The sequence below is a fragment of the Trichomycterus rosablanca genome, chromosome 20, assembly GCF_030014385.1.
Source record: "Trichomycterus rosablanca isolate fTriRos1 chromosome 20, fTriRos1.hap1, whole genome shotgun sequence".
Taxonomy (NCBI): Eukaryota; Metazoa; Chordata; class Actinopteri; order Siluriformes; family Trichomycteridae; genus Trichomycterus; species Trichomycterus rosablanca.
Genome location: NC_086007.1, coordinates 22720136 through 22743422, shown reverse-complemented (window position 1 = coordinate 22743422; position 23287 = coordinate 22720136). Strand labels below are relative to the sequence as shown.

The 23287-nt window shown below is 37.7% G+C and overlaps 4 protein-coding genes across 4 annotated transcripts; 1 reads left to right on the top strand and 3 right to left on the bottom strand.

Moving 5' to 3' along the window:
* Positions 1–1480: 1480 nt before the first annotated feature.
* Positions 1481–2451, bottom strand: LOC134334757 (odorant receptor 131-2-like). Its single transcript, XM_063017204.1, has one exon. It carries the CDS (start codon positions 2449–2451, stop codon positions 1495–1497), a length of 957 nt encoding a protein of 318 aa, XP_062873274.1. The 3' UTR covers positions 1481–1494.
* A 3633-nt stretch (positions 2452–6084) lies between these two features.
* Positions 6085–7035, bottom strand: LOC134334803 (odorant receptor 131-2-like). Its single transcript, XM_063017264.1, has one exon. The coding sequence runs from the start codon at positions 7033–7035 to the stop codon at positions 6085–6087; it is 951 nt and encodes a 316-aa protein (XP_062873334.1).
* A 6423-nt stretch (positions 7036–13458) lies between these two features.
* On the bottom strand, positions 13459–14406 carry LOC134334259 (odorant receptor 131-2-like). The gene has a single exon (XM_063016498.1). The coding sequence runs from the start codon at positions 14404–14406 to the stop codon at positions 13459–13461; it is 948 nt and encodes a 315-aa protein (XP_062872568.1).
* A 7264-nt stretch (positions 14407–21670) lies between these two features.
* or95a1 (odorant receptor, family 95, subfamily A, member 1) lies at positions 21671–22900 on the top strand. The gene is made up of 2 exons (XM_063017030.1): positions 21671–21709; positions 21833–22900. Exon 2 carries the CDS (start codon positions 21853–21855, stop codon positions 22801–22803), a length of 951 nt encoding a protein of 316 aa, XP_062873100.1. The 5' UTR covers positions 21671–21709; positions 21833–21852; the 3' UTR covers positions 22804–22900.
* Positions 22901–23287: the final 387 nt, after the last annotated feature.

Here is a 23287-nt window from a genome sequence, read left to right as displayed (position 1 = left end):
AGGAATTGCACAGAATATTTTGACTTGGAACAATTGGGTTCTGCTCTTTTTTATTTGACACTGGGCATGATCAAGTGCTTCCTAAAATTGAAAAAAAAAAAAAAAAAAAAAAAAAACCCAGAAGGTACTTTGGGCCTGTCTTCAAACCAAGACAGTTAATGTGACTAGCAAGTTACTACCAGACGTACAGAACTATTCAGACCTTGCCAGATCTTTGATATTACTAATAAATGTTGCACTAGATCCTATCCAGTGGGCAAAGTAGTTATACAGAGCTGTATGAGGGCCAAACACTTCACTCCTCTGATTTTTCTCTTCCATTTTTGTTACAGGTGCATGTGAGTAAGAGATACTGAGTACAGCACCGTTGAGAAAGGGTATCCGGCAATCAAGTGGGCAGCAACACTCACCAATATTACCTGCTTGGACACCCTTTCACTATCTTGCCTTACAAGCTTTTAAATTTAATATGGCCCACAGATTGGGGGCACAGGTGGCAGTGGCGGATTTCCTGTCCCATCAGGAAGGTGGTTATTCACAAGCAAAGCCATAGCCATGAATCGAGGGGGTGGGGGATTGGGATTTCATTTAAACATTGTGGTGTAAACATTCATGCCATATCTGATGTATGATTTTTACATCAGTATATTGGGGAGCATTTAAAGCAGGTATACATGATTATATGGCTAGTGAACAAAGCCACATACTGTGATTACGGCCTTGTTCACAAGCCAGATGGTGGTGGCCCGTGTCAGGCAGTGGGTTTTGTGTCAGGTGGAGTGCGGTTTAGGTGAAAGCTGTAGTGAAAGGGTGATAATAAAGGCTGTACGTGAGGGCAGTCGGTGAGTGGGTGCACCTGATAGTCCTAATTGTCGAGCCTATTTAACTTGTGCCCTATGTGTGGAGAGTGTAACCTAATATGACAAAACAAAAATACGAGTTTTTGTAGTTCTCCTTCCTGCCCTTTTTTAACTACTACAGTACATTTTTGACCCATTGGATTTTGTCATAATTTTAGAACAGTTGCAGCAAACATTGCAATTCCAAGACTGCCATCATATACACGGCCCATACACCTTTGTCTTAGGTGTCCATTTTTAAATATAAGTTTATTTATTTATATTCATTTTAGTAATCAGTCAATCCTGATCTATTGTTTTAATGCATTTTACAAAACAGATAGACTATACTAACTTCTGTATATAATATAAAATAAAACTAGAGTACATGCTGGTAAATTGCATTATTGGTATTCTTGTATATAACTGTATGATAAAATATAAAGTGCTTACACACATTGGCAAATAAATAATGAAATGGCAAAAACAAAGAAATTCAACCGTGGTGTCTTTAAATTCATTTTGATTTAATTGTTTTTTTATATTAAACAAAAAGCAAAAAAGAAAAAAATTAAACAATAATTTAGTTAATAAATAAATATCTACTAATTTACTGAGCAAATAAGTATTTGATAGGTATGTTTCCACAGATTTTCTATGTGTTTGGTTCTTGACTTTCAGATGAAACTTGAGTTTGTTTACATCTGATGTAGTACTTCATAGTTGCATAAAATTTCTCATCTCTGAGTCCATAAACAAGTGGACTTACCGCTTTGGCTATAACATTAAATAATATAAAATTAAAAAAGCGAACTGACAAATATACCTCTATATCTGTGTTAATGACTACTTCTTCAATATAGGGACAAACACTCGCAATGGTACACAGAAAAAGCTGGAGCATGTGTAGAGAGATGGTCCGGAGACCCTTAACAGCGGACTTCTTGTCAGTAGAGGCTGCCCGGGCAGCAAGTACAATCATCACATAGCAAAACAGCTCGATAAGAAAAATAATGATGAAAGTTATAATATATAAAATACCCCTCATGAACCGTTGCCAGTTCTCTGTCATCATGATCTCATAATGACAGAAGGTAAGCTCCAACAGATAATCTTGTGAGGTGGTTGCAACGAGGATAAACAGGTCCACAAATGGCTGTATGATGCTGATAATCCAAATGACAAAAATAGCAGTAAGGGTCCTGCTGACCGTAGAGATGGCATTGTGTCTGAGAGGCATGCAGATAGCTATGTATCGCTCCACACACATTGCAGTGATAGTTAATGGTGTGCATGTTGTAACTGCCTCCATAAGCATGCACAACGGAATGCACAGTGCCACGGGCATCAGTACATAGTTGTATGATATAAGGACCACAAAATCAGTCAGTATCAAAAAGATCAGGTCCAAAATTAAGGTATGAGCGAACAATATGTAGCGAGTTTCAGTTCTGAAAGCCTGTTTTCTGTAGAAGGTGAACAGCATGATGATGTTGATGTAGATGAAAGGCCAGACGAAGATCTGTGTGACGCCCATCGACAAGTTCATTCTGACCTGGACGGGATTGACCAGCTGTACATGATAACTGCTGTTACAATCTAATGTACACATATCTAGGAGAAGAAAAAACCTCACAGATAATGTTAATCTTATGAGACAGGATGTAGAAGTTAGTTTAAGATTAAATCTAATTACAATCATATGTAATTATAATGAATCAAACGTAAATACAATTAATTGTTCTATATCACATAAATTACGTTCACGTATCATGTATGATAACATTTATAAAAAGAAGTCAATATGCTACAGGAGTTTATATCATTAACTGAATAATACATTACCTGCAGTATTACTGGAATTATCTAAACATCAGAGGGTCCAAACAAACATTTAAATAGTGTTTAACCCAACTCATTTTAATATCCAAATAGTGACATCATAAATGCAAAACTTTCTTTCTAGATATTATGTATCAGGTGGGTGGGGGTGAGCACAGTTATGTCTGAAGCATATTCATATCACATGTAGTTCAGATACAAAGAGTGTCATAAGTTTGGTATTTTAATATTTTGGTGTATTTAATTGTATTTTAATTTAAACATTGACAGTTGCACTATTATTACATAATAGTTATTCAGAGTCATGATGGGTACAATTCATGGGGTGAAAGGTGGGAAACACCCCGGACAGGTTTCCAGTCCACCACAGGGCAAACACACACACACACACGCACACACACACACACACACACACACACACACACACACACTCATATCTTCAGTGTAAAAAATATTACACTATATCTACTCAATAAAATTGAGGCAACAGATTACACACAGAACTATTAAGTAAATACTACTGGGCTTAATTATGATTCAAAAGTAACAAATTATTACACTTTAAAACAATGCATTTAAAAAAAATGTGTGTAGAGGTAATATATTAAACATATTAAATAATCAGTCAGTCTGTACAAAAGTATTGAGTAGATTCAAAGTGCAAACTAGAAATAGTGGTAATAAAATTGAGTTAAATATAGAGGACAAAATTGTTTATATTTACTCAATAAAATTAAGCCAACAGAACAATAATATTAATGACTTGAATAGCTGTAAATGTGAAACATGATAAAAAACCCTTTCATAGGTTAATACAAAACTTTATTTAGATACTATTGCAGTGACTTAAAAATAAAGTTGTACAGCTGAAATTTGAATTCTTTGTTTTAACTGCTTAAACAAAAATGTCCTTCAAATTTTAAACACTTGAATCATTTACAACCCCAAATGAAACCCAAGATTTTTCAGGTTTTGCCAGATCAGCTTAATTTCATGTGTTAATATACTGTACAGTAGATCCATTTGTGCATTCAGGGCTGTAACACATTCCAAAAAAAGTTGGATTGGTAAAGCATTTACCACTTTGTAATGATGCCATTCTGTCTCAACACAAAGATATTTTGGCACCATGCACTTGACAGTCTTCTTCCACAGCCATAACTGAGGTTTAGTACTTAGGTCAAGCCAAGGAGGACAGCACAAGCCTTATTTTTTAGTCCTTTGGTGTGTCGCCTGCAGAAGCTCTCATGTTCCTTATCACAATTAGTGCCATTGAGAGCTGGTCCACTTCTAAACCTTCAGGGTCCTGCAACATCAGTTATTATAATATGAAGAGTGTTAAAATGTAATTTGTCACTTCTTTAATTTGGATTATGAAAACATGCAGTTAATAACCCTTAAATGTCCCATTAGAGAGGGGGTAATTCACAAGCAAAGCTGTAGCCATGAATTGAGGGGGTGGGGGGATTGGGATTTCCTTTAAACATTGGGGTTTAAACATTTCTGCCATCAGTAACTGATGGGAACACTGACGGATACTAACATTAATTAAAGCTAGAAAGCACAATATGTTTATTTATGATTTTTACATGAGTATATGGGGGCATTTTGAGCATATTTGAATATTTGGGGGGCAGGTATACATGATTATCTTGCTTGTGAACAAGGCCATATACTGTGATTACGGCCTTGTTCACAAGCCAGATGGTGATGGCCTGTGTCAGGCAGTGTGGCAGATGGAGTGTGGTTTAGGTGAAAGCTGTAGTGAACATGCAGTTAACCCTTAAAACATCAAACTGTCATATTGACTTTAAAATTTTATTTTAATTCTATTTTTATTGAGTGACTGATTTATTTGCAATCATCTCTCTTAATCAGGATTAAATGTACCCAATTGGAATAATTAAAATATGGTGTTATTTTAAATATTTCTCACACATGACTTGAACAACCAAGTTAACTAACCCGACATGATTATGTTAAATTAGCAAATTAGCTTAAATAATTTTCCACCTTTAGGTAAAACTTCATATAGATAACCATCTGTATTTTATCGTGTTTTAACTTCGCTTCGCTTAAAGTTGATTTCTCAATACATTCAAACTTGAAGTGATTTTTATAGTTAGCCTATTTACCTCAGCCTTCAGAGATATTTGCTAAGTAACAAAAAATGGCCGAAAAACGAGGTTCAGGCAACCAGCTATCACAGTATCTCTACTATGTAATGCCGCTGGTTTGAAGCAAATGAAATAACTACGTGCATTCCAACACATTAGTTTTATGTTCAACTTAAAAGTAATTTAAGTTTACAGTAATAAACTGCGGTAACTACACAGATTAATAGAACTGAATTACTTACTTTAGTTAACCTGCTTACAAACTGTGCAATCTGGATCCCTCTGTGGAAGCTCTTCAGAACCGTTGCGGGTTACATGAGATGCATTTAAAAAACACTGGCGGTTTATAACTTATTATTTTCATTAGATTCACACGAATAAAATAAGTAGATTTTATAGCATTTTAATAGAAAAATTTACTTAAATAATATCCATAAATTCAGGAACTCAATTCCGTTAAATACATTTAACATTATACATGTGTATAAAATCTACTGGACCACAGATTCATGTTTTACAGCGTTGGTCAATTTCAGTATCTCCAATTTACCTGACTGCATGTATTTGGACTGTTGGAGGAAACCCGTGCAGACAAGGGAAGAACATGCAAACTTCACACAGAAAGGACCCAGACTTCTTGCTGTGGGAGCCACTGTGGCTTTGCTTACCTGAGCACTAATAAAAAGAAATTAAGGAGGAATTGCACAGAATATTTTGACTCTTATTCACTAGCTGGCACTTACAAATCCTTGGAACAATTGGGCTCTGCTTTTTTATTTGACACTGGGCACGGGCAAGTGCATTCTCAAATTGAAAAAATAGAAGCTATTTTGGGCCTGTCTACAAACCAAGACAGACTAGCAAGTTACTACCAGACATACAGAACTATTCAGACTTTGTTGGATCTTTGATATTACTAATAAATGATGCACACAATCCTATCCAATGGGCGAAGTAGTGCCAGAAGATCATTGTAAAAGTGAAGGCCAGCTATGTATGAGGGCCAAACACTTCCCTCTAAGTACAGCACCATTGTGAAAGAGTATTCGGCAATCAAGTGGGCAGCAACACTCACCAATATTACCTGCTTGGACATCCTTTCACTATCTGTTTGGACCATATTTTGTGTAAAAGCTTTTACATTTAATATGGCCCACAGATTGGGGGCACAGGTGGCAGTGGCGGATTTCCTGTCCCATTAGGAAGGTGGTCATTCACAAGCAAATGAGGGATTGGGGTTGCCCAAAAACGTAAATGAATATATACTAGTTTACTGCGTAGACTTTCTATGTGTTTGGTTCTTGACTCTCAGATGAAACTTGAGTTTGTTTACATCTAATGTAGTACTTCATAGTTGAATAAAATTTCTCATCTCTGAGACCATAAACAAGTGGACTGACCGCTTTGGCTATAACACTAAACAATATAAAATTAAAAAAGCGAACTGACAAATAAACCTGTATATTTATGTTCATGACTACTGCTTCAATATAAGGACAAGCAATCCCAATGGTACACAGAAAAAGCTGGAGCATGTGTAGAGAGATGGTCCGAAGACCCTTAACAGCGGACTTCTTGTCAGTAGAGGCTGCCCGGGCAGCAAGTACAATCATCACATAGCAAATCACCTCGATAAGAAAAATAATGCTAAAAGTTATAATATATAAAATACCCCTCAGGAACCGTTGCCAGTTTTCTAATACCATGATCTCATAATGACAGAAGGTAAGCGCCAACAGATAATTGTGTGAGGTGGTTGCAACAAGGATAAACAGGTTCACAAATGGCTGTATGAGGCTGATAATCCAAATGACAAAAATAGCAATAAGGGTCCTGCTGACCGTAGAGATGGCATTGTGTCTGAGAGGCATGCAGATAGCTATGTATCGCTCCACACACATTGCAGTGATAGTTAACGGTGTGCATGTTGCAACTGCCTCCATAAGCATGCACAACGGAATGCACAATGCCACGGGCATCAGTACATAGTTGTATGATATAAGGACCACAAAATCAGTCAGTATCAAAAAGATCAGGTCCAAAATTAAGGTATGAGCGAACAATATGTAGCGAGTTTCAGTTCTGAAAGCCTGTTTTCTGTAGAAGGTGAACAGCATGATGATGTTGATGTAGATGAAAGGCCAGACGAAGATCTGTGTGATGCCCATGGACATGCTCATCTGGACGGGATTGACCAGCTGTACATGATAACTGCTGTTACAATCTGATGTACACATATCTAGGAGAAGAAAAAACCTCACAGATGACGCAGAAGTTAGTTTAACTTGGAATCTATTTACAATCATATGTAATTGTAATGAATCAAACGTAAATACAATTAATTGTTATATATCACATAAATTACAATCACGTATCATGTATGATAACATTTATAAAAAGAAGTCAATATGCTACAGGAGTTTATATCATTAACTGAATAATACATTACCTGCAGTATTACTGGAATTATCTAAACATCAGAGGGTCCAAACAAACATTTAAATAGTGTTTAACCCAACTCATTTTAATATCCAAAAAGTGACGTCATGGATTCATAGTTCTTTCTAGAGATTATGTATCAGGTGGGTGGGGGTGAGCACAGTTATGTCTGAAGCATATTCATATCACATGTAGTTTAGATACAAAGCTTGGTATTTTAATATTTTTGTGTATTTAATTGTATTTTAATTCAAACATTATTACATAATTCTGGGTGAAAGGTTGGAAACACCCCGGACAGGTTGCCAGTCCAGTTAAGCAAGTGCATATTCAAATTGAAAAAACAGAAGCTTTTTTGGGCCTGTCTTCATATCAAGACAGTTCATGTGGCTAGCTGGTTATTACCAGAGGTACAGAATTATTCAGACCTTGTCGGACCAAGTAGTGTCAAGAGGTCATTCTAAAAGTGAAAGCCAGCTCTGTATGAAGGCCCAAGACTTCACTCCTCTGATTTTTTCTTCCATTTTTTTTACAGGTCCACGTGACACACAGGTAACATGTATTCACTAGATGCTGGGGGTAATTTTTCCCTAGAGGTGAAGAGTGAGGATTGACTGATGTCGGTACTTGGCCGAAACCTTGAGTGAGGGATACTAAGTACAGCACAGTTAAGAAAGAGTATTAGGCAAACATGTGGGAAACAACACTCACCAATATTACTTGCTTGGACACCCTTTCACTTTCTGTTCAGACCATATTTTGCCTTACTGGGCTGGGGGCACAGGTAGTAGTGTTAGATTTCCTTTCCCATTAGGGAGGGGGTCATTCACAAGCAAAGCCATAGCCATGAATTGAACATTGAGGAGGACCAAGTCTACCTGGGTGTGGGAGGATTGGGGTTTCCTTCTATTCCTAAACATTTCTGCCATCAGTAACTGGTGGTAACACTGACAGATCCTAACATTAAGTAAAACTAGTGAGAGGATTATGTTTATTTATGATTTTTATATATATAGTATATTGGGGAGTGGGTATACATGATTATCTGTCTTGTGAACTAGTCTACATATTGTAATTACGGCCTTGTTCACAAGCCAGATGGCGGTGGCCTGTGTCGGACAGTGGGTTTTGTGGCAGGTGGAGTGCGGTTTAGGTGAAAGCTGTAGTGAAAGGGTGAAATTAAAGGCTGTACATGAGGGCAATCAGTGAGTGGGTGCACCTGATAGTCCTAACTGCCCAGCCTATTTAACTTGTGCCCTAATCCCTATGTGTGGAGACTGCAATCTGATATGACAAGTTGGAAAGCTGTTCATTGCTGGTGCTGATATAAATAAAACGACCAGAACAAAATAACGAGTTTCTGTGGTTCTCCTTGCTGCCCTCTATTAACTACTACAGTACATCAGGCCTATCAGGTCTTGTCATAGTTTTAGAACATTTGCAGCAATCATTGCAATTCCAATACTGCCATCATATATAAGTCCCTTACAAGTGTATGTACACCTTAGTCTTAATTATCTACTGTAAATATATAGTTCATGAAATATAAGTTCATTTATTTATATATACATCTTAATTTTCAGTAATTAGTCTATCTTGATCAGTGTGTTCTCAAGCTAATCCCAGGAAGACTAAGACAGACGGAAACAGACCATGTACATTGTGCTAAACCATTCAAAAAGGACCATTAGAACGTTCAGTCCATCTACAACATGCGCTCAATAATTGCAATGATAAACAGATCATTACATAAAATATTCTGTGTGTAAACATTACATCAGCATGTTTACATGATAATAGTGTGATTTGGTTCTAATAGATGTGGGATTTTCTCCCTGTGCTCTAACCTAAGCTCAATATCATTAATTAAACATTAGTTTAAAATAAACCCCAGGAAGCAGGCGATAGGGTATTGGGTCTCATATGACCAGGCGCTCAGTTCCACTCTCCATGCCAATAGATTTTCCAAACGAAGTGTATAAACATCTTGTTATTGCCTCATAAAGGAGAGTGTTTAATAATTTATAGAACACAATTAGCAAAATTAGTCACATAGGGGTTCAATACACTGATGAGATTCAGAATTAGCTAACGAGGATCACTGACAAAGTAAGGTCCTTGAAGAGAACTTTTTTTGACAACTTGGTTGTGGAAGGAACTCCAGTGGTCTGCACAGTGCCCTGACCTCAACCCCACTGATGACAGCTGTAAGTTTACTTAAATACATCTATATAGGCTTTGCACATGTGGCAGTTTACAGTGCCTGTAAGAAAACTTCCTAATCAGGGTCGCAAGGGGTGCTGGAGCCTAGCCAGCTCTCAGTGGGTGAAAGGCATACAGTAACACCCTGGAGAGAGTGCCTATCCATCTCAAGGCAGACAAACAAACCCACATCTAAGGGCAATTTTAGTATCTCTAATTTATCTGACTGTATGTCTTTGGAAAGAACCCAAACCCCTCCATCTAGGAATCAAACCCAGGACCTTTCTGCTCGGAGTTGACAGTGCTACCCACCAAGCCACCATGTCGCCCAAATGGAGAGGTCCACAAACAGAATTATTGATACTGGTCAGACACAAACCCTCACTGGAATGATCCATCTAACATGGCTGCCTCACCTAAAGTCATGATATGATGCGGTGTATGGGGTACAGGTACCTGAATTTCAGTGAGGGAACATTAATAGCCACTCTCCTAAAGGTTGAGGACATGCTAGAATACAGCTCAGCTTTTACTATAGTCATCCCACATAAACTCTTGGATGGACATCCTCCCTTTAAAACTGGACCCCAGTCTGTCAGAATTTGTAAGCGCACATCCAGCACAAGAACTGTATGCAAGAACTGTAAGCAGAGAGGCTCCCTGCTGTACAGACTGTTCATGAATGACCACATGGCCTCCCAGATCAACTCATCATCTGGTGGCCTGGTTTCCTGGTGTCATGACAACAGTCTTTCCCTTAATCGAGATAAGACCAAAGAATAAATGTTGACCCAAGGATAAGGGGGAAGCTGCACACACCACTTGACATAAAAGAGACAGAAGTGGAGAGAGTGAACACCATAAAATTCATTGGCAGTCATACCAGCAAGGATCTCTTCTGTCTCCAGCCTGGTATAGCAATTGCTTCTTTCAGTACAGGAAGGCTGTCCAGTGTGTGATCAAACCTGCACAGTCCATTTCAGGAGCAGTCTTCACCTCACTACAGGAATCATCAGAAAGACACTTAACATCAAGGGCAGGACACATCCCCAGATCAACAGAGCCCCTTCACATTGTTATATTCAGGCAGATGTGATGGTAATGTGAAACCGAGGACAACAAAACTGACCAATAGTTTCTGTACACAGGCCATCAGGCTTGTGGATGACCCTTTATTAAACTGCCCCTTCCCATCACTCTGACTGGATGAACTGGAAGACTACCACACTGTTATTCTGCTGCTATTTAAAAAAATACTCCGTGCACTTTATGACCGTTGCTTGGTTACTTCACTTCATCCTTTTTTTAATCATTCTTGTTTGTGAACAGATTAGCATAGTCATAATTTCCTTGTACTGTGTGACTGCTTGTTTTACTGTGCGTATGACAATAAAACTCTCGATCTCTTATACATCAGCCATACATGCAGCGTTTGTAGAGTCTGGGAACAGCATTCTGTCAGGAACTGATACTGGGATACAGGTTAGTAAATGCTATTGCGGGGTATTTATTTCCAGTATATATAAAATATACAATATACACAATCTTAACCAGAAAAAACAACTGAGAGGATATGTGAATGCTAAGCTAATGCTATCTGTTAATTATACAAATATTAATGCTGAGAACCAGGACTGTAAGCTAAGACCTGGCAACAACTAAATAGAAAGGACAGGACAACACATGGTGAAGTGTTATACTATGCAAGGAGTAATGGAAACGAAGGACTATAAGTAGTGCAGATGTGACATGAGGTGCTGGTAGGGTGTCCATATGTCCAGTTTTAGGGCCTGTCCGCAGACCAGTGTAGACCTCCTTTGGAAGCTAACCTGATGCTTGTAACGATCATAATTAATTTGTCTGTCATTGGCTTACAACATGTCAAAAGAAATGACTTATATTTCATGGGTTTAAAGCCACCACCTTCCATGAGAAAGTCCAGCACTTTATTATGGAACGTTCAGCCGTAAAAGTGATAGCTCAGTAGTAAACAGAAGGTTGCCGGTTCAAGCCCCGCCACCACCTAGTTGCCACTGTTGGGTCCCTGAGCAAGGCCCTTAACCCTCAATTGCTCATTGTGTAAGTTGCTTTGGATAAAAGCGTCTGCTAAATGCTGAAAATGTAAATGTAACATGCCAGTAAATTACTACGTTTTAATACCTGTTCATGCTGAATTTCCCTCAATAAAAAGATGAATTTCATACTTTTTTTACTTAAGAATCACAAGTCGACTATAAAGTGAGTAGAATGTTCATTAATATGTATATTTTGTAGTTCATTTTGTTGCATCACAATTATACACTGATCAGGCATAACATTATGACCACCTTCCTAATATTGTGTTGGTTCCACTTTTGTTGCCAAAACAGCCCTTCAACTGTGATGCACTGTGTATTCGGACACCTTTCTATCAGAACCAGCGTTAACTTCTTCAGCAATCTGAGCTACAGTAGCTTGTCTCTTGGATCGGACCACAAGGACCAACCTTCGCTCCCCACATGCATCCATGACCCTGTTGCCGGTTTACCACTGTTCCTTCCTTGGACCACTTTTGATAGATACTGACCACTGCAGACCGGGAACACCCCACAAGAGCTGCAGTTTTCACAATTGGCCCTTGTCAGACACGCTCATTCTCATACTCTTGCCCATTTTCCCTGCTTCTAACACATCAACTTTGAGGATACAATGTTCACTGCCTAATAAATCCCACCCACTAACAGGTGCAGTGATGAATAGATAATAGATAGATAATCAGTTATTCACTGCCATGCCTTGGCATTGTGTGCAGCATGTGGTTTTGCATTGTCTTATTAAAAAATACATGGACGTCCCTGGAAAAGATGTCGTCTTAAAAGCAGCATATGTTTCTCTAAAAAAGCGTAAATTACCCTTGCCAAGGGCACCGACACAATCTCATTCAACCCCATGACAGTATGTTAGCAAATGAAATGAAATATATTGGGTTCGTACTGTCTGCAATGAGATAAAAGTCATATTAAATGTAATAAATGCTGCATTTTTAAAATGTTTCATTTTTGAGTTAATAAATTAGCAGCTGTTATTCGCATATTATAAATACGGTCAAATTAAATAATAAGAAATGATAAAATCCCTGCACTTTTTTTTAAAGATTTAACATTTCACTCAAAATGTTATGTTTATTATAGGATTTGTAATAAAAAAAACACTAAAGAATCATTTTTATTCATGGTCTTAAACTTCAGTCCCCAGTGTATTTTTTTAGCAACAAAAAAAACTTTTTTGTTTGTTTTTATTTGGGCTAAAAAATAGTAATAAATATTAAGTAAGTTAAGAAAATATATAAAGTATACTTATAAAGTTACTGGCTAGAGAGACAGTAAAGCTGTATACAAAAATATACAGCCTACATGGTGTTAAATTTTAAATAAAGGGTTGAATTTAATATTTTCTGAAGCAAAAAAATACAAATAAATTAAATATATTTAAAAATGCAATAAAAAGAAGAATTTGTGATTTGTTCATTTTTTTATATTTGAAAAGAAAAGATTTCAAATGTTTTCTCTGATCAGCTTCATGGTATTTAGCCATACACATTTATTTACAAAATATGATGAAGTTAATCAGTAAAAACATGGAAAATTTTACTTTTAGTAGAATTAACAAATCAAATTCTATTAAAAAAACTTTTTACTGCATTTTACAAAAAAGATATGAGACTAAAGATTAAATTATGTATAAAATATACAATAAAACTACAGTACATGTTGGTAAATTGCATTATTGCTTTTTTTGTATATAACTGTATGATAAAATATAAAGTGCTTACACACATACGTACATATACATATGCAAATACATAATGAAATGGCAAAAACTAACAAATTCAGGTGTGATGTCTATAAATTCATTTTGATTAGTTTAATTGTTTTCAATATTGAACAAAAAGCAAAAAAATACTAAACAATCATTTAGTTAACATGAAAAAAAATGTAAATAAATATATACTAATATACTGAGTAGATTTTCTATGTGGTTCATTCTTGGCTTTCAGATGAAACTTGAGTTTGTTTACATCTGATGTAGTACTTCATAGTTACATAAAATTTCTCATCTCTGAGTCCATAAACAAGTGGACTGACCGCTCTGGCTATAACATTAAACAATATAAAATTGAAAAAGCGAAGTGACAAATATACCTCTATATCTGTGTCAATGACTACTGCTTCAATATAGGGACAAATAATCTCAATGGTACACAGAAAAAGCTGGAGCATGTGTAGAGAGATGGTCCGGAGACCCTTAACAGCGGACTTCTTGTCAGTAGAGGCTGCCCGGGCAGCAAGTACAATCATCACATAGCAAAACAGCTCGATAAGAAAAATAATGAAGAATGATATAATATATAAAATGCCCCTCATGAACCGTTGCCAGTCATCTGTCATCATGATCTCATAATGGCACAGGTTAAGCTCCAACAGATAATCTTGTGGCGTGTTCGCAACAAGGATGAACAGGTCCACAAATGGCTGTATGACACTGATAATCCAAATGACAAAAATAGCAGTAAGGGTCCTGCTGACCGTAGAGATGGCATTGTGTCTGAGAGGCATGCAGATAGCTACGTAACGCTCCACACACATTGCAGTGATAGTTAACGGTGTGCATGATGTAATTGCCTCCATAAGTATGCACAACGGAATGCACAGTGCCACGGGCATCAGTACATAGTTGTATGTGAGAAGGACCACCAAATCAGTCAGTATCAAAAATATCAGGTCCAAAATTAAGGTATGAGCGAACAATATGTAGCGAGTTTCAGTTCTGAAAGCCTGTTTTTTGTAGAAGGTGAACAGCATGATGATGTTAAGATAAATGAAAGGCGAGACAAAGATCTGCGTGACGGCCACTGACATGTCCAGCTTTGATTGGATAGGATTGAGTAGTTGTCCATGATGACTGCTGTTACAACCTGATGTACACATACCTAGGATAAAACACTCAATGAGTATGATTTTTTGCAAAGCAATTTTACAAATATTCCAATTTAAAAACAAAGTAAAAACAAAAACCTCACTTTACAGGTAAAGTTAATGATACAGAATGTGATACAGACAACTTACAGTACAATCACATTTAAAATAAATACAATTAATAATGCTGTATTATATAGCAATGCATTAAAAGAGTCATAATAGTACAGGAATTCATTTTCATGAATGCATTACCTGCACAACATCAGAGGGGCTCTAAACAAACGTTTATATAGTGTCGAACCCAACTGATTTTAATATCCAAATAGTGACATCATGGATGCATAACTTTCTTTCCAGAGATTATGTATTAGGAAGGTGGGGGCGAGCACAGTTACGTCTGAAGCATATGGCAACATTACATTTAATACATTTAGTATGTTATGCACTCTGTATTTAGTTCATTTATGTCTTTATATTACACTGTATTATACATTTCCTATTTAAAACATCTTTGGTAGTTGTTTATTTGCTGATTTTAACTTTAACATGTGTTTTTGTTCATTTACTTTAAGTAACCAGGATTATGACAGTTCCAGAAGCATAGATGCATATCCTGCTTATACAGGGTGCAAAGCATGAACCCTGGACATTAACAAGTCTATTACATGGAATCGTACACTCATTTATGAGCACAAACTGACACTTTGGTCCCCAGAACATCTGAAAAAAATTATCTTCATAATTATCAATCACTGGTCTTGTTGTCAACATCGGAAAAACAACCCAAAACCTTGACCTTATGCTTGGAGTAACATTGTTCATACATTTACATTTGGGCATTTAGTGGTCACTTTTGGTGGGGGGTGGATTGTGGAATTGTGTACATTAAGTTTAACATTTACATTTTTACTGCATTTAGCTGCCGCTTTTATCCAAAGTGACTTACAGTACTGTGACAGTATGTTGTCTAAGCAATCAAGGGTTAAGGGCCTTGCTTAAAGGCCCAACAGTGGGTACCTGGCAGCGGTGGGGCTTGAACCAGTGACTAGGCAACAACTGCCCTAGCTGAACTAAGGCAACTGAGGCCTGCAGTTCTTTATTTGTTCATTTCTGTTCTTTTGTGACCTTCTGGATGAGACGTTGATGCATTCCTGGTGAAACCTGAGTAGGTTCACCACTGTTCCAAGTTTTGTCTATTTGTATATAATTACTTTTATTGTGGTTTGCTGGATTCCCAGAGCCTTTGCAACTTTGGAACATTTTCCAGCCTGGCTCTTTCCAATGACTTTGCTTCACAGCTGTATTTAAACACCTTTAAAATGGGGCATCATTTGCTGCATTTGAGATCTTTTATTCTGCTTCACATTGCCAGACGGGTTCTATTTAAGTGATGATTCAAAGGAAGGAACAGTGGTAAACCAACGTCAGGGTCATGGGCGGCAAGGCTCATTGATGCACGTGGGGAAGGCTAGCCTGTGTGGTCTGATCCAACAGTTGAGCTACTGTAGCTCAAATTGCTGAAGAAGTTAATGCTGGTTCTGATAGAAGTTGTCAGAATACACAGTGCATCACAGTTTGTTGCGTATGGGGCTGCATAGCCGCAGACCAGTCAGGGTGCCCATGCTGGAGTGTCCACCACCGAAAGTACCAACAATGGGCACGTGAGCATCGGAACTGGACCACGGAGCAATGAAAGAAGAAGGTGGCCTGGTCTGATGAACTACATCTGCTATGGAGGCCCCACCTTGCAACCACAGCACACCGTCAGGGGTCTAGTGGACTCTAGTGGATATATATCTACTGATCAGGGCTAGACTTATCAACTTTGGACAGCAATAAACTGTCAAATATAATTACTGTCCTGTAATCTACCCTGTTGTTTCTACATGTTTGACCTCTGTGGGATCATTGTCCTGTGTACAAACATGACATCAGCATGTTTACATGATAATGCTGTTACGTGATGATTAGAGGTGTGGGATTCTCTCCCTGTGGTTTCAGGATCATTAATTAAACATTTGTTTATATGCTGCTTCAGTTGAATCACCTCAGGAAGGAATTGATGGAGTAATGGGTCTCTTATGACTAATCAGTGCACAGCTTCCCCAAACAAAACACAAAAACATCTTGTTATTACATGATTAGGGAGTGTGTTTAATAATTTATAGCACACACTTACCACAATTAGCCACATGGGAGTTCAAGTGTTCAAAAGTATGCACACACCCCTGATTATTGCACAAAGCAGAAGCCATTTAGGCACAGTTTAAAAAGTTTGGTGTGGAGGAACTCTAGTGGCCTGAACAGGGCTCTGACCTCAACGATTTGAAAGAATTGTAACATCAGTCTTTCCCATCCAACATCAGCCCGTTTCCTGATAAATAAATGCTTTATTGACTAAACAGGCATACAATTCAGAAGTATGGAGGCTGGTATAGCAGCATCAACTTCATACTGTATAATGTTCATGTTGTTTTGGAACTTCATCCTAGTCAGGGTTGTGGTTAGTGTTGTTGCAACAATATGTGAGTAAAAAAAAATAATAATAAAAAAGCAGATCTGTGTATGTGATACGTAGGTTTAAATGAACCAAAGAGCTTGTCTAACAGGAAAATAGGCCAGTAATTTTTAGTACTAATTTCTACCCAACAGTTATGATAAAGGGGGCGGCATGGTGGCTTGGTGGGTATCACTGTCTCCTCACAGCAAGAAGGTCCTGGGTTCGATCCCCAGGTGGGACGGCCCGGGTCCTTTCTGTGTGGAGTTTGCATGTTCTCCTGTGTCTGCGTGGCATTCCTCCGGGAGCCCTGGTTTCCTCCCACAGTCCAAAAACATGCAGTCAGGTTAATTGAAGACACTGAATTGCCCTATAGGTGAATGGGTGAATGGCTGTGTGTATGGCGCCCCGATCAGGGTGTTACTGTGTGCCTTGCGCCCATGGAAAAGCTGGGATAGGCTCATCATAAAACACTTACTGGATTTTTTATTTAATTAAAAATAGGCAATTTTGACAGAAGTAACTTGACCTTGCCTAACTGTAACTGGTACCAGGTAACAGGTCACAGGTCACAGCAACCAGTAAGCTATATGTAGTTTGCATCATTTTTTTAAATAATAACACAGTTTAACCTAATAATTAAGTAGGCAATAAATAAATAAACAAAAAACACAGTGGTTCAGAGTAGCACTGTCCCTTCACAGCAAGAAGGTCCTGGGTTCTATTCTCAGGTACAGCGGTCCAGGGTCCTTTCTGTGTGGAATTTGCACGTTCTCCCTGTGTCCGTGTGGGTTTTCTCCCATAGTCCGAAGATGTGTGGGAAAAAGGTCCAATGGATGTCCTGTGATGGACTGGCGACCTATTCAGGGTGTTTCCTGTTTTACGCCCAGTGAATTGGACCCACCACAACCCTGAAGAGGATAATGCGGTGGTAAAACAGACAAAATAGATGTAAGATATTGAAAATTGACGTTATGGCACATTTAATATTATTATTATAATTACTAGTATTATATTTATAAAAAATAAATAATAAAAATGTAGCCTTTTCAGCCCTGAAATTGCATGTGTTACCTTATTTTTATTTATAAAGTCAACAAAACATAAAACCTGACCAAGAGTGTTTAAACTTTTGCTTAAGGCTGGATATAGAAATTTAACTGTAACATTGATATTTTTAATGCTATTTATTTAATTATTCATTTTTAATAAATCAGGAACCAGTGTCTACACCACTAGATACCACTAGGGGGAGCTTTAGGAGGCTTAAAGTGCTTGTTTGACTTTTGATAAGCATTCCGAATGGAGCTAAAGTCTATGGAATGTCCAACAAGCTCATGGTCAGGTGTCCACATGTGTCCACATACTTAAAAAATATAAAAATCTAATCAAATCAAATCAAATGTTAATATACTGCATAATAATCCTGCATGACATATTGCTTTTAAATTAGTATGTGAGTTTGATTTAGTAAAGCTCTGGTTGCAGCACCTATCTCAAGGTTCAGTGCTCTGCAGCAACCTGGTAGTTTTGCACGTCGACTTGCTCTTCAAATCGGTGACGCACGACCGGGTGTGAATAAGGATCATCTGAGATTTTAATGTGCAAAAGCAGCCTTGTTTGTCACACAGAACAAATAGCACTCGACGAACGTTCTGAAGCCTGGGTTAATGATTATAGACACTGGCTGAACTCATGCTACTCGTCTAATTTCATCACTTTATTGAACAAAGCTTATCTTTTATGTGGTCAAAGAGGGCATTGAACATATGTTTTCATTGAAATCATTCAAGCAATGCATGCATGTAGAGTCAACATGTGGTATGTTATGGCTAAAAGTATGTGGACACCTAACTATGAGCTTGTTGGACATTACTATACACTGAGGCCTCCAATTTTCTGGAAGACATGAGATTTTGGAGTGCATCTGTAGAACTTTGTGCCCACTCAGTTCAGGGATATTGATATTGGACTAAAAATCCTGGCACCTAATCAAAAATATAATTTATCCTAATAGTGTTCAACAGATATGAGGTCAGGGCTCTGCGCAGGCCACCAGTTTTTTAAACCATGCCTTTATGGACCTGTCCATGTAGGCCTACTGGAACATAGTCACGCTGGAAGAAATAGGAGCCTTTTTGAAAATGTTGCCTCAAAGTCAGAAGCATGCAGCTGATCTTAAATTATTGATTTTTATACACCTGTTACGGTGGCTCGGGGGGTAGCACTGTCGCCTCACATCAAGAAGGTCCTGTGTTTGATCCCCAGGTGAGGCGGTCCAGGTCCTTTCTGTGTGGAATTTGCATGTTCTCCCCGTGTCTGTGTGGGTTTCCTCTAGTACCTGCAGATACAAAATTGTCCATGACTGTGTTTGACATTACAGACTTGAATTTATAAATCTTGTGTTTCCAGTAATTACCAGTTCTGTCATTAATGTAACCAAAGTGACAAAGAAACACTTACTTGGACATTTGTGTTGCATTACAATTCTGAGTTTTAATAAAAAGAAAATAAGAAACATCGTAGTTACAGGAACTTTTATGCATGTATATGTCTGAGTGCATAATTTTTATGCATTATCCCCCATTTTTTCCTCCCAATCTAGAATGCCTAGTTTGCAGAAAAGCAGCTTTACTGTGGTTGTGGTGTTACTAGAATTCTTCACAAACGTTCTTTCTCCAAACTCGAATTATTGTCTATATCCTTGTTTATGCTTCCAAATAATTATGTCACTGTGTATTAAATAGCAAAAACTCTGAATTTTTCTCCATTGTTGTGAACTGTAAAAATGGCAAGTTGTTTATAGAAAACGATCTTAATTATTTATGGACTGAATAGTGACATATAGTCACAATGTTAATCAGTCCCTTAAGGAATTCTTTTTTCTCTTGATGACCTCACATGACGAAGCCATGGCCTCTATGAAGTGTATAAAAGTGAGGCATTTATCTCAAACTATTCTTTAACTGCTTTTTAAACTCTCTGGTAAGTATGAGTAGTTAGTATGTCATGTATCTGTTATATATGCTGTGTATTATTGTAAGGGAAAATAATAAAATTGGACAACATTTTATTGTGTGTAACTGCAGAATATGTTCGATTCATTAGAACATAAAAATGACTAAAAATAGCAAAAAATCTTCTAATAATTAATACTTATACTAATAATGAAATACTACATACTAATAATTCTGCAGCTCTGGCTTGTTCAGTTTAAATATTAGTATCATTTAAAGCATGTATACAGTGTGTATAGAATATTAAAATATAACTAATTTAAACTGAATGTAAAGTTTTAAAACTGTTAATCTGTTAGCCTCTTGATCTCACAATGTAATCATATTTTACCTCAAAGTGTTCCACGGACTCTGTATTAAATTAAAAGTAAATTTGCTGTAACAGCTGTAAAATTCTATTTTGATGTTCTGTTCTGTCATATGTGCAGACATGCATTCTGTGCTTCCTTTTCAGCATGTGTGTCTTCTATTGTGTGCAGAAACAAAGATTTAAATCATTCTTTGCTTATTTTTGCTTAACTGTTGTTCCTACTAATTCCAGGTCATTCTGCAATGCTGCTGCTTTGTCTCTTAAACCTAATTAAACCTATATTAAATTATTGACCACACTGAGAATAATTGTAAAACTTGTGTGATGCACCTGTCCAATAATTCAAATTTGTGGTTCCATAAGATTATTGAGCCAGGTTTAGTGATTGGGATGATTTTTGTTGTTTGCTACACCTAATATGTCCATTAAAACCTTAAAAAAAGGAAGTTTCTTTATCATGATTACTTCTACTCCCTGCCTAGACACAGCCTCTACATGACATCAGAAGGTGTCTGTGGTATCTGGTACAAGGACATCACCAGCAGGTCCTTTAACTTCTGTATGTTGTGAGGTGCATCCTGGTGCCATCTCATCTGTCTGGTAATGATTTAGGAAAAATCAGGATTCATCTGTCTGTTAACCTTCTTGCATTGCTTCTTCTGAGCATTATGACTGACCTGTGACTATATAGCCCTATATAAAAAAGGGTTTGATTCTGTGTTTTAGTGTTACAATGATCTGAAATTTATAAAGTCATTCAGGTCTTTATGCTGCCCATATTTGCTGCATTCAACACAAGTACTATGATTTACTACAATCAGCATCTTTGAGTGTGATATACCCAATTAAAACAATATAGGTATGATAATATTAAAAAATCTATTAAATATAAACAAGGCAGCTCATTTCTACACAAATCTGTACACAAGGTTGCCAGTTTTTGTCTGAATTGAGCCATCAGGTGATTTTTTGAATTGTAAAATTAAATACAACTGAATTCTGAACATGTATACGTCTATGTCATGTTTTGTATTATAACAGGAAAGTTACTAAATACAAAAGGGCAGTGCACAACTCACCCACTTCATAAGTATTTACTCTGTATGGCCAAAAGTATGTGGACACTCCTGGTTATTGAGTTTCAGTTTGCTAATAGGAGCATATTTGTATTGGTATTTAAATGTAAATGTATTTTTATATGTTATATAAATGTTTCTTACTTTGTGGCAATCATTTGTGAAAGGCTCTTTTCTGTGCATGAAACAGAATCCATAAAGACATGGTTTAACAAGTTTGGTGTGGAGGAACCCTGAAATCAACTTAAGATCTTCAGGAGGAATTAAAACGTTGCTTGTAAGCCAGCCAACACCAGTGCTTGACAAATACATCTCAAAATCTTCTATCAAAATCTTCAAGTGAGACTGTTTTAGCTGCAGAGGGAAAAAAAGACAAAGGCAACTCCACATCAACGCTTATATTTTTTGAATGGTATGTCCAACAAGCTCAAGGCCAGTGGTCTACTTTTAGCCATGTAGTGTACCATACTGACTAATACATCAGTTACCATTTAATTTCCTTCATCAGCTAAGCATGTTTCATTTCTCATTTCAGAGATCTCAATCCTTGACATTATGCAAAATCTGACTGACCTCACGGGCAATGCCACATCTAGCAAAAACACTTCGATGATCCTCAAGGTGTGCGTGGTGATCCCTCTCTTCTGTGTCTTCCTCTATTTCATCCTGCTGATGCTGCACACCTTTGCTTCACATCGGCAATTCTTAGAAAGCTCACGCTACATCCTATTCGCTTACATGCTAATCAACGACACTCTGCAGCTGTTCACCTCTGTCCTGCTCTTCCTTTTTGTCATGGGTAACGTCAACTTCGCTATTGTTTACTGTGTACCTCTGCTTTTTATTTCCACCACCACCTTCCAAAACGGCCCACTCATCCTGGCTGCCATGTCCCTGGAACGCTATGTGGCCATCTTCTACCCCCTTCATCGCCCTGCTTCATGGAGACCGGAGAAGATTTGGGTCATTGCTTTGGCCCTCTGGATCATCAGCTGTGTTCCTCCCACGGTGGACTTCATTCTGATGAAGCCAAAACCAGACGTGAACGTCCTCACCTCACCGGTAGTCTGCAAAACTCAGGTTCTGAATTCCCTGCCCATCCAGACTTTCATTAAAGTGGTTGTTAATGCTATGTTCTTTGCTGTAGTGGCTGTGATAATTTTTTTCACCTACATTCGTATCCTGCTAGAGACGAGAAAGATGCGTCACGACCGGGCCTCTGTGACTAAAGCCCTGCACACTGTAGTGTTGCATGGTTTTCAGCTGATTTTAAGCCTGATGGTCTTTACATTTCCTATCACTGAGGCCCTGATTGTGGTGCACATCAGCTGGATGCAGGAGCATATTAGCTTTTTTAACTACTTCTGCTTCGTACTGCTGCCACGCTTCCTCAGCCCGCTTATATACGGCCTCCGGGACGAGAGCCTTAGAACCTACTTAAAACGAGGTATGCCTTGCTGCAGGGCTGTTGTTTGGCCACATAAAGCAGTCAAACCACAGAAATGAACGGATGTCGATCAGGATGTCCTTGTTTCCTGAAGATGAAAATATGTTGCATTTTAAATGTTTCTGTCGCAGCAATTGAGTGTGAATGTTGATTTATAACCTGAATTAAATATTAATTTCACTTGTATGTGTTGTTTCAGACTTGTGTGTTTGTTTGTGCCTGTGGGTTTGCTCTCAATGTATTTTAAATATATTTTTTATAACATACTGTTGCATTACTGTTTTAAGCATGTCCATTCATAATTCTTATAAGGCACACTATAGCCTTAAGTATGTGGACACCCATTCTAATCATAACACTAAGATATTGCTAACAGCTGTAAAATGACTTTGGTGTAAAGAAACTTCAGCAACCTGTCCTGTCCTCAACCCAGCTAAACACTTTTGGGATGAACTAGACCATCCATAGCAAACCTGGCTTTCTTGTCCACCATCACTGCTCACAGACACTGGGGCTGTTATAGCTGCAAAAAGGGGAGCTAAC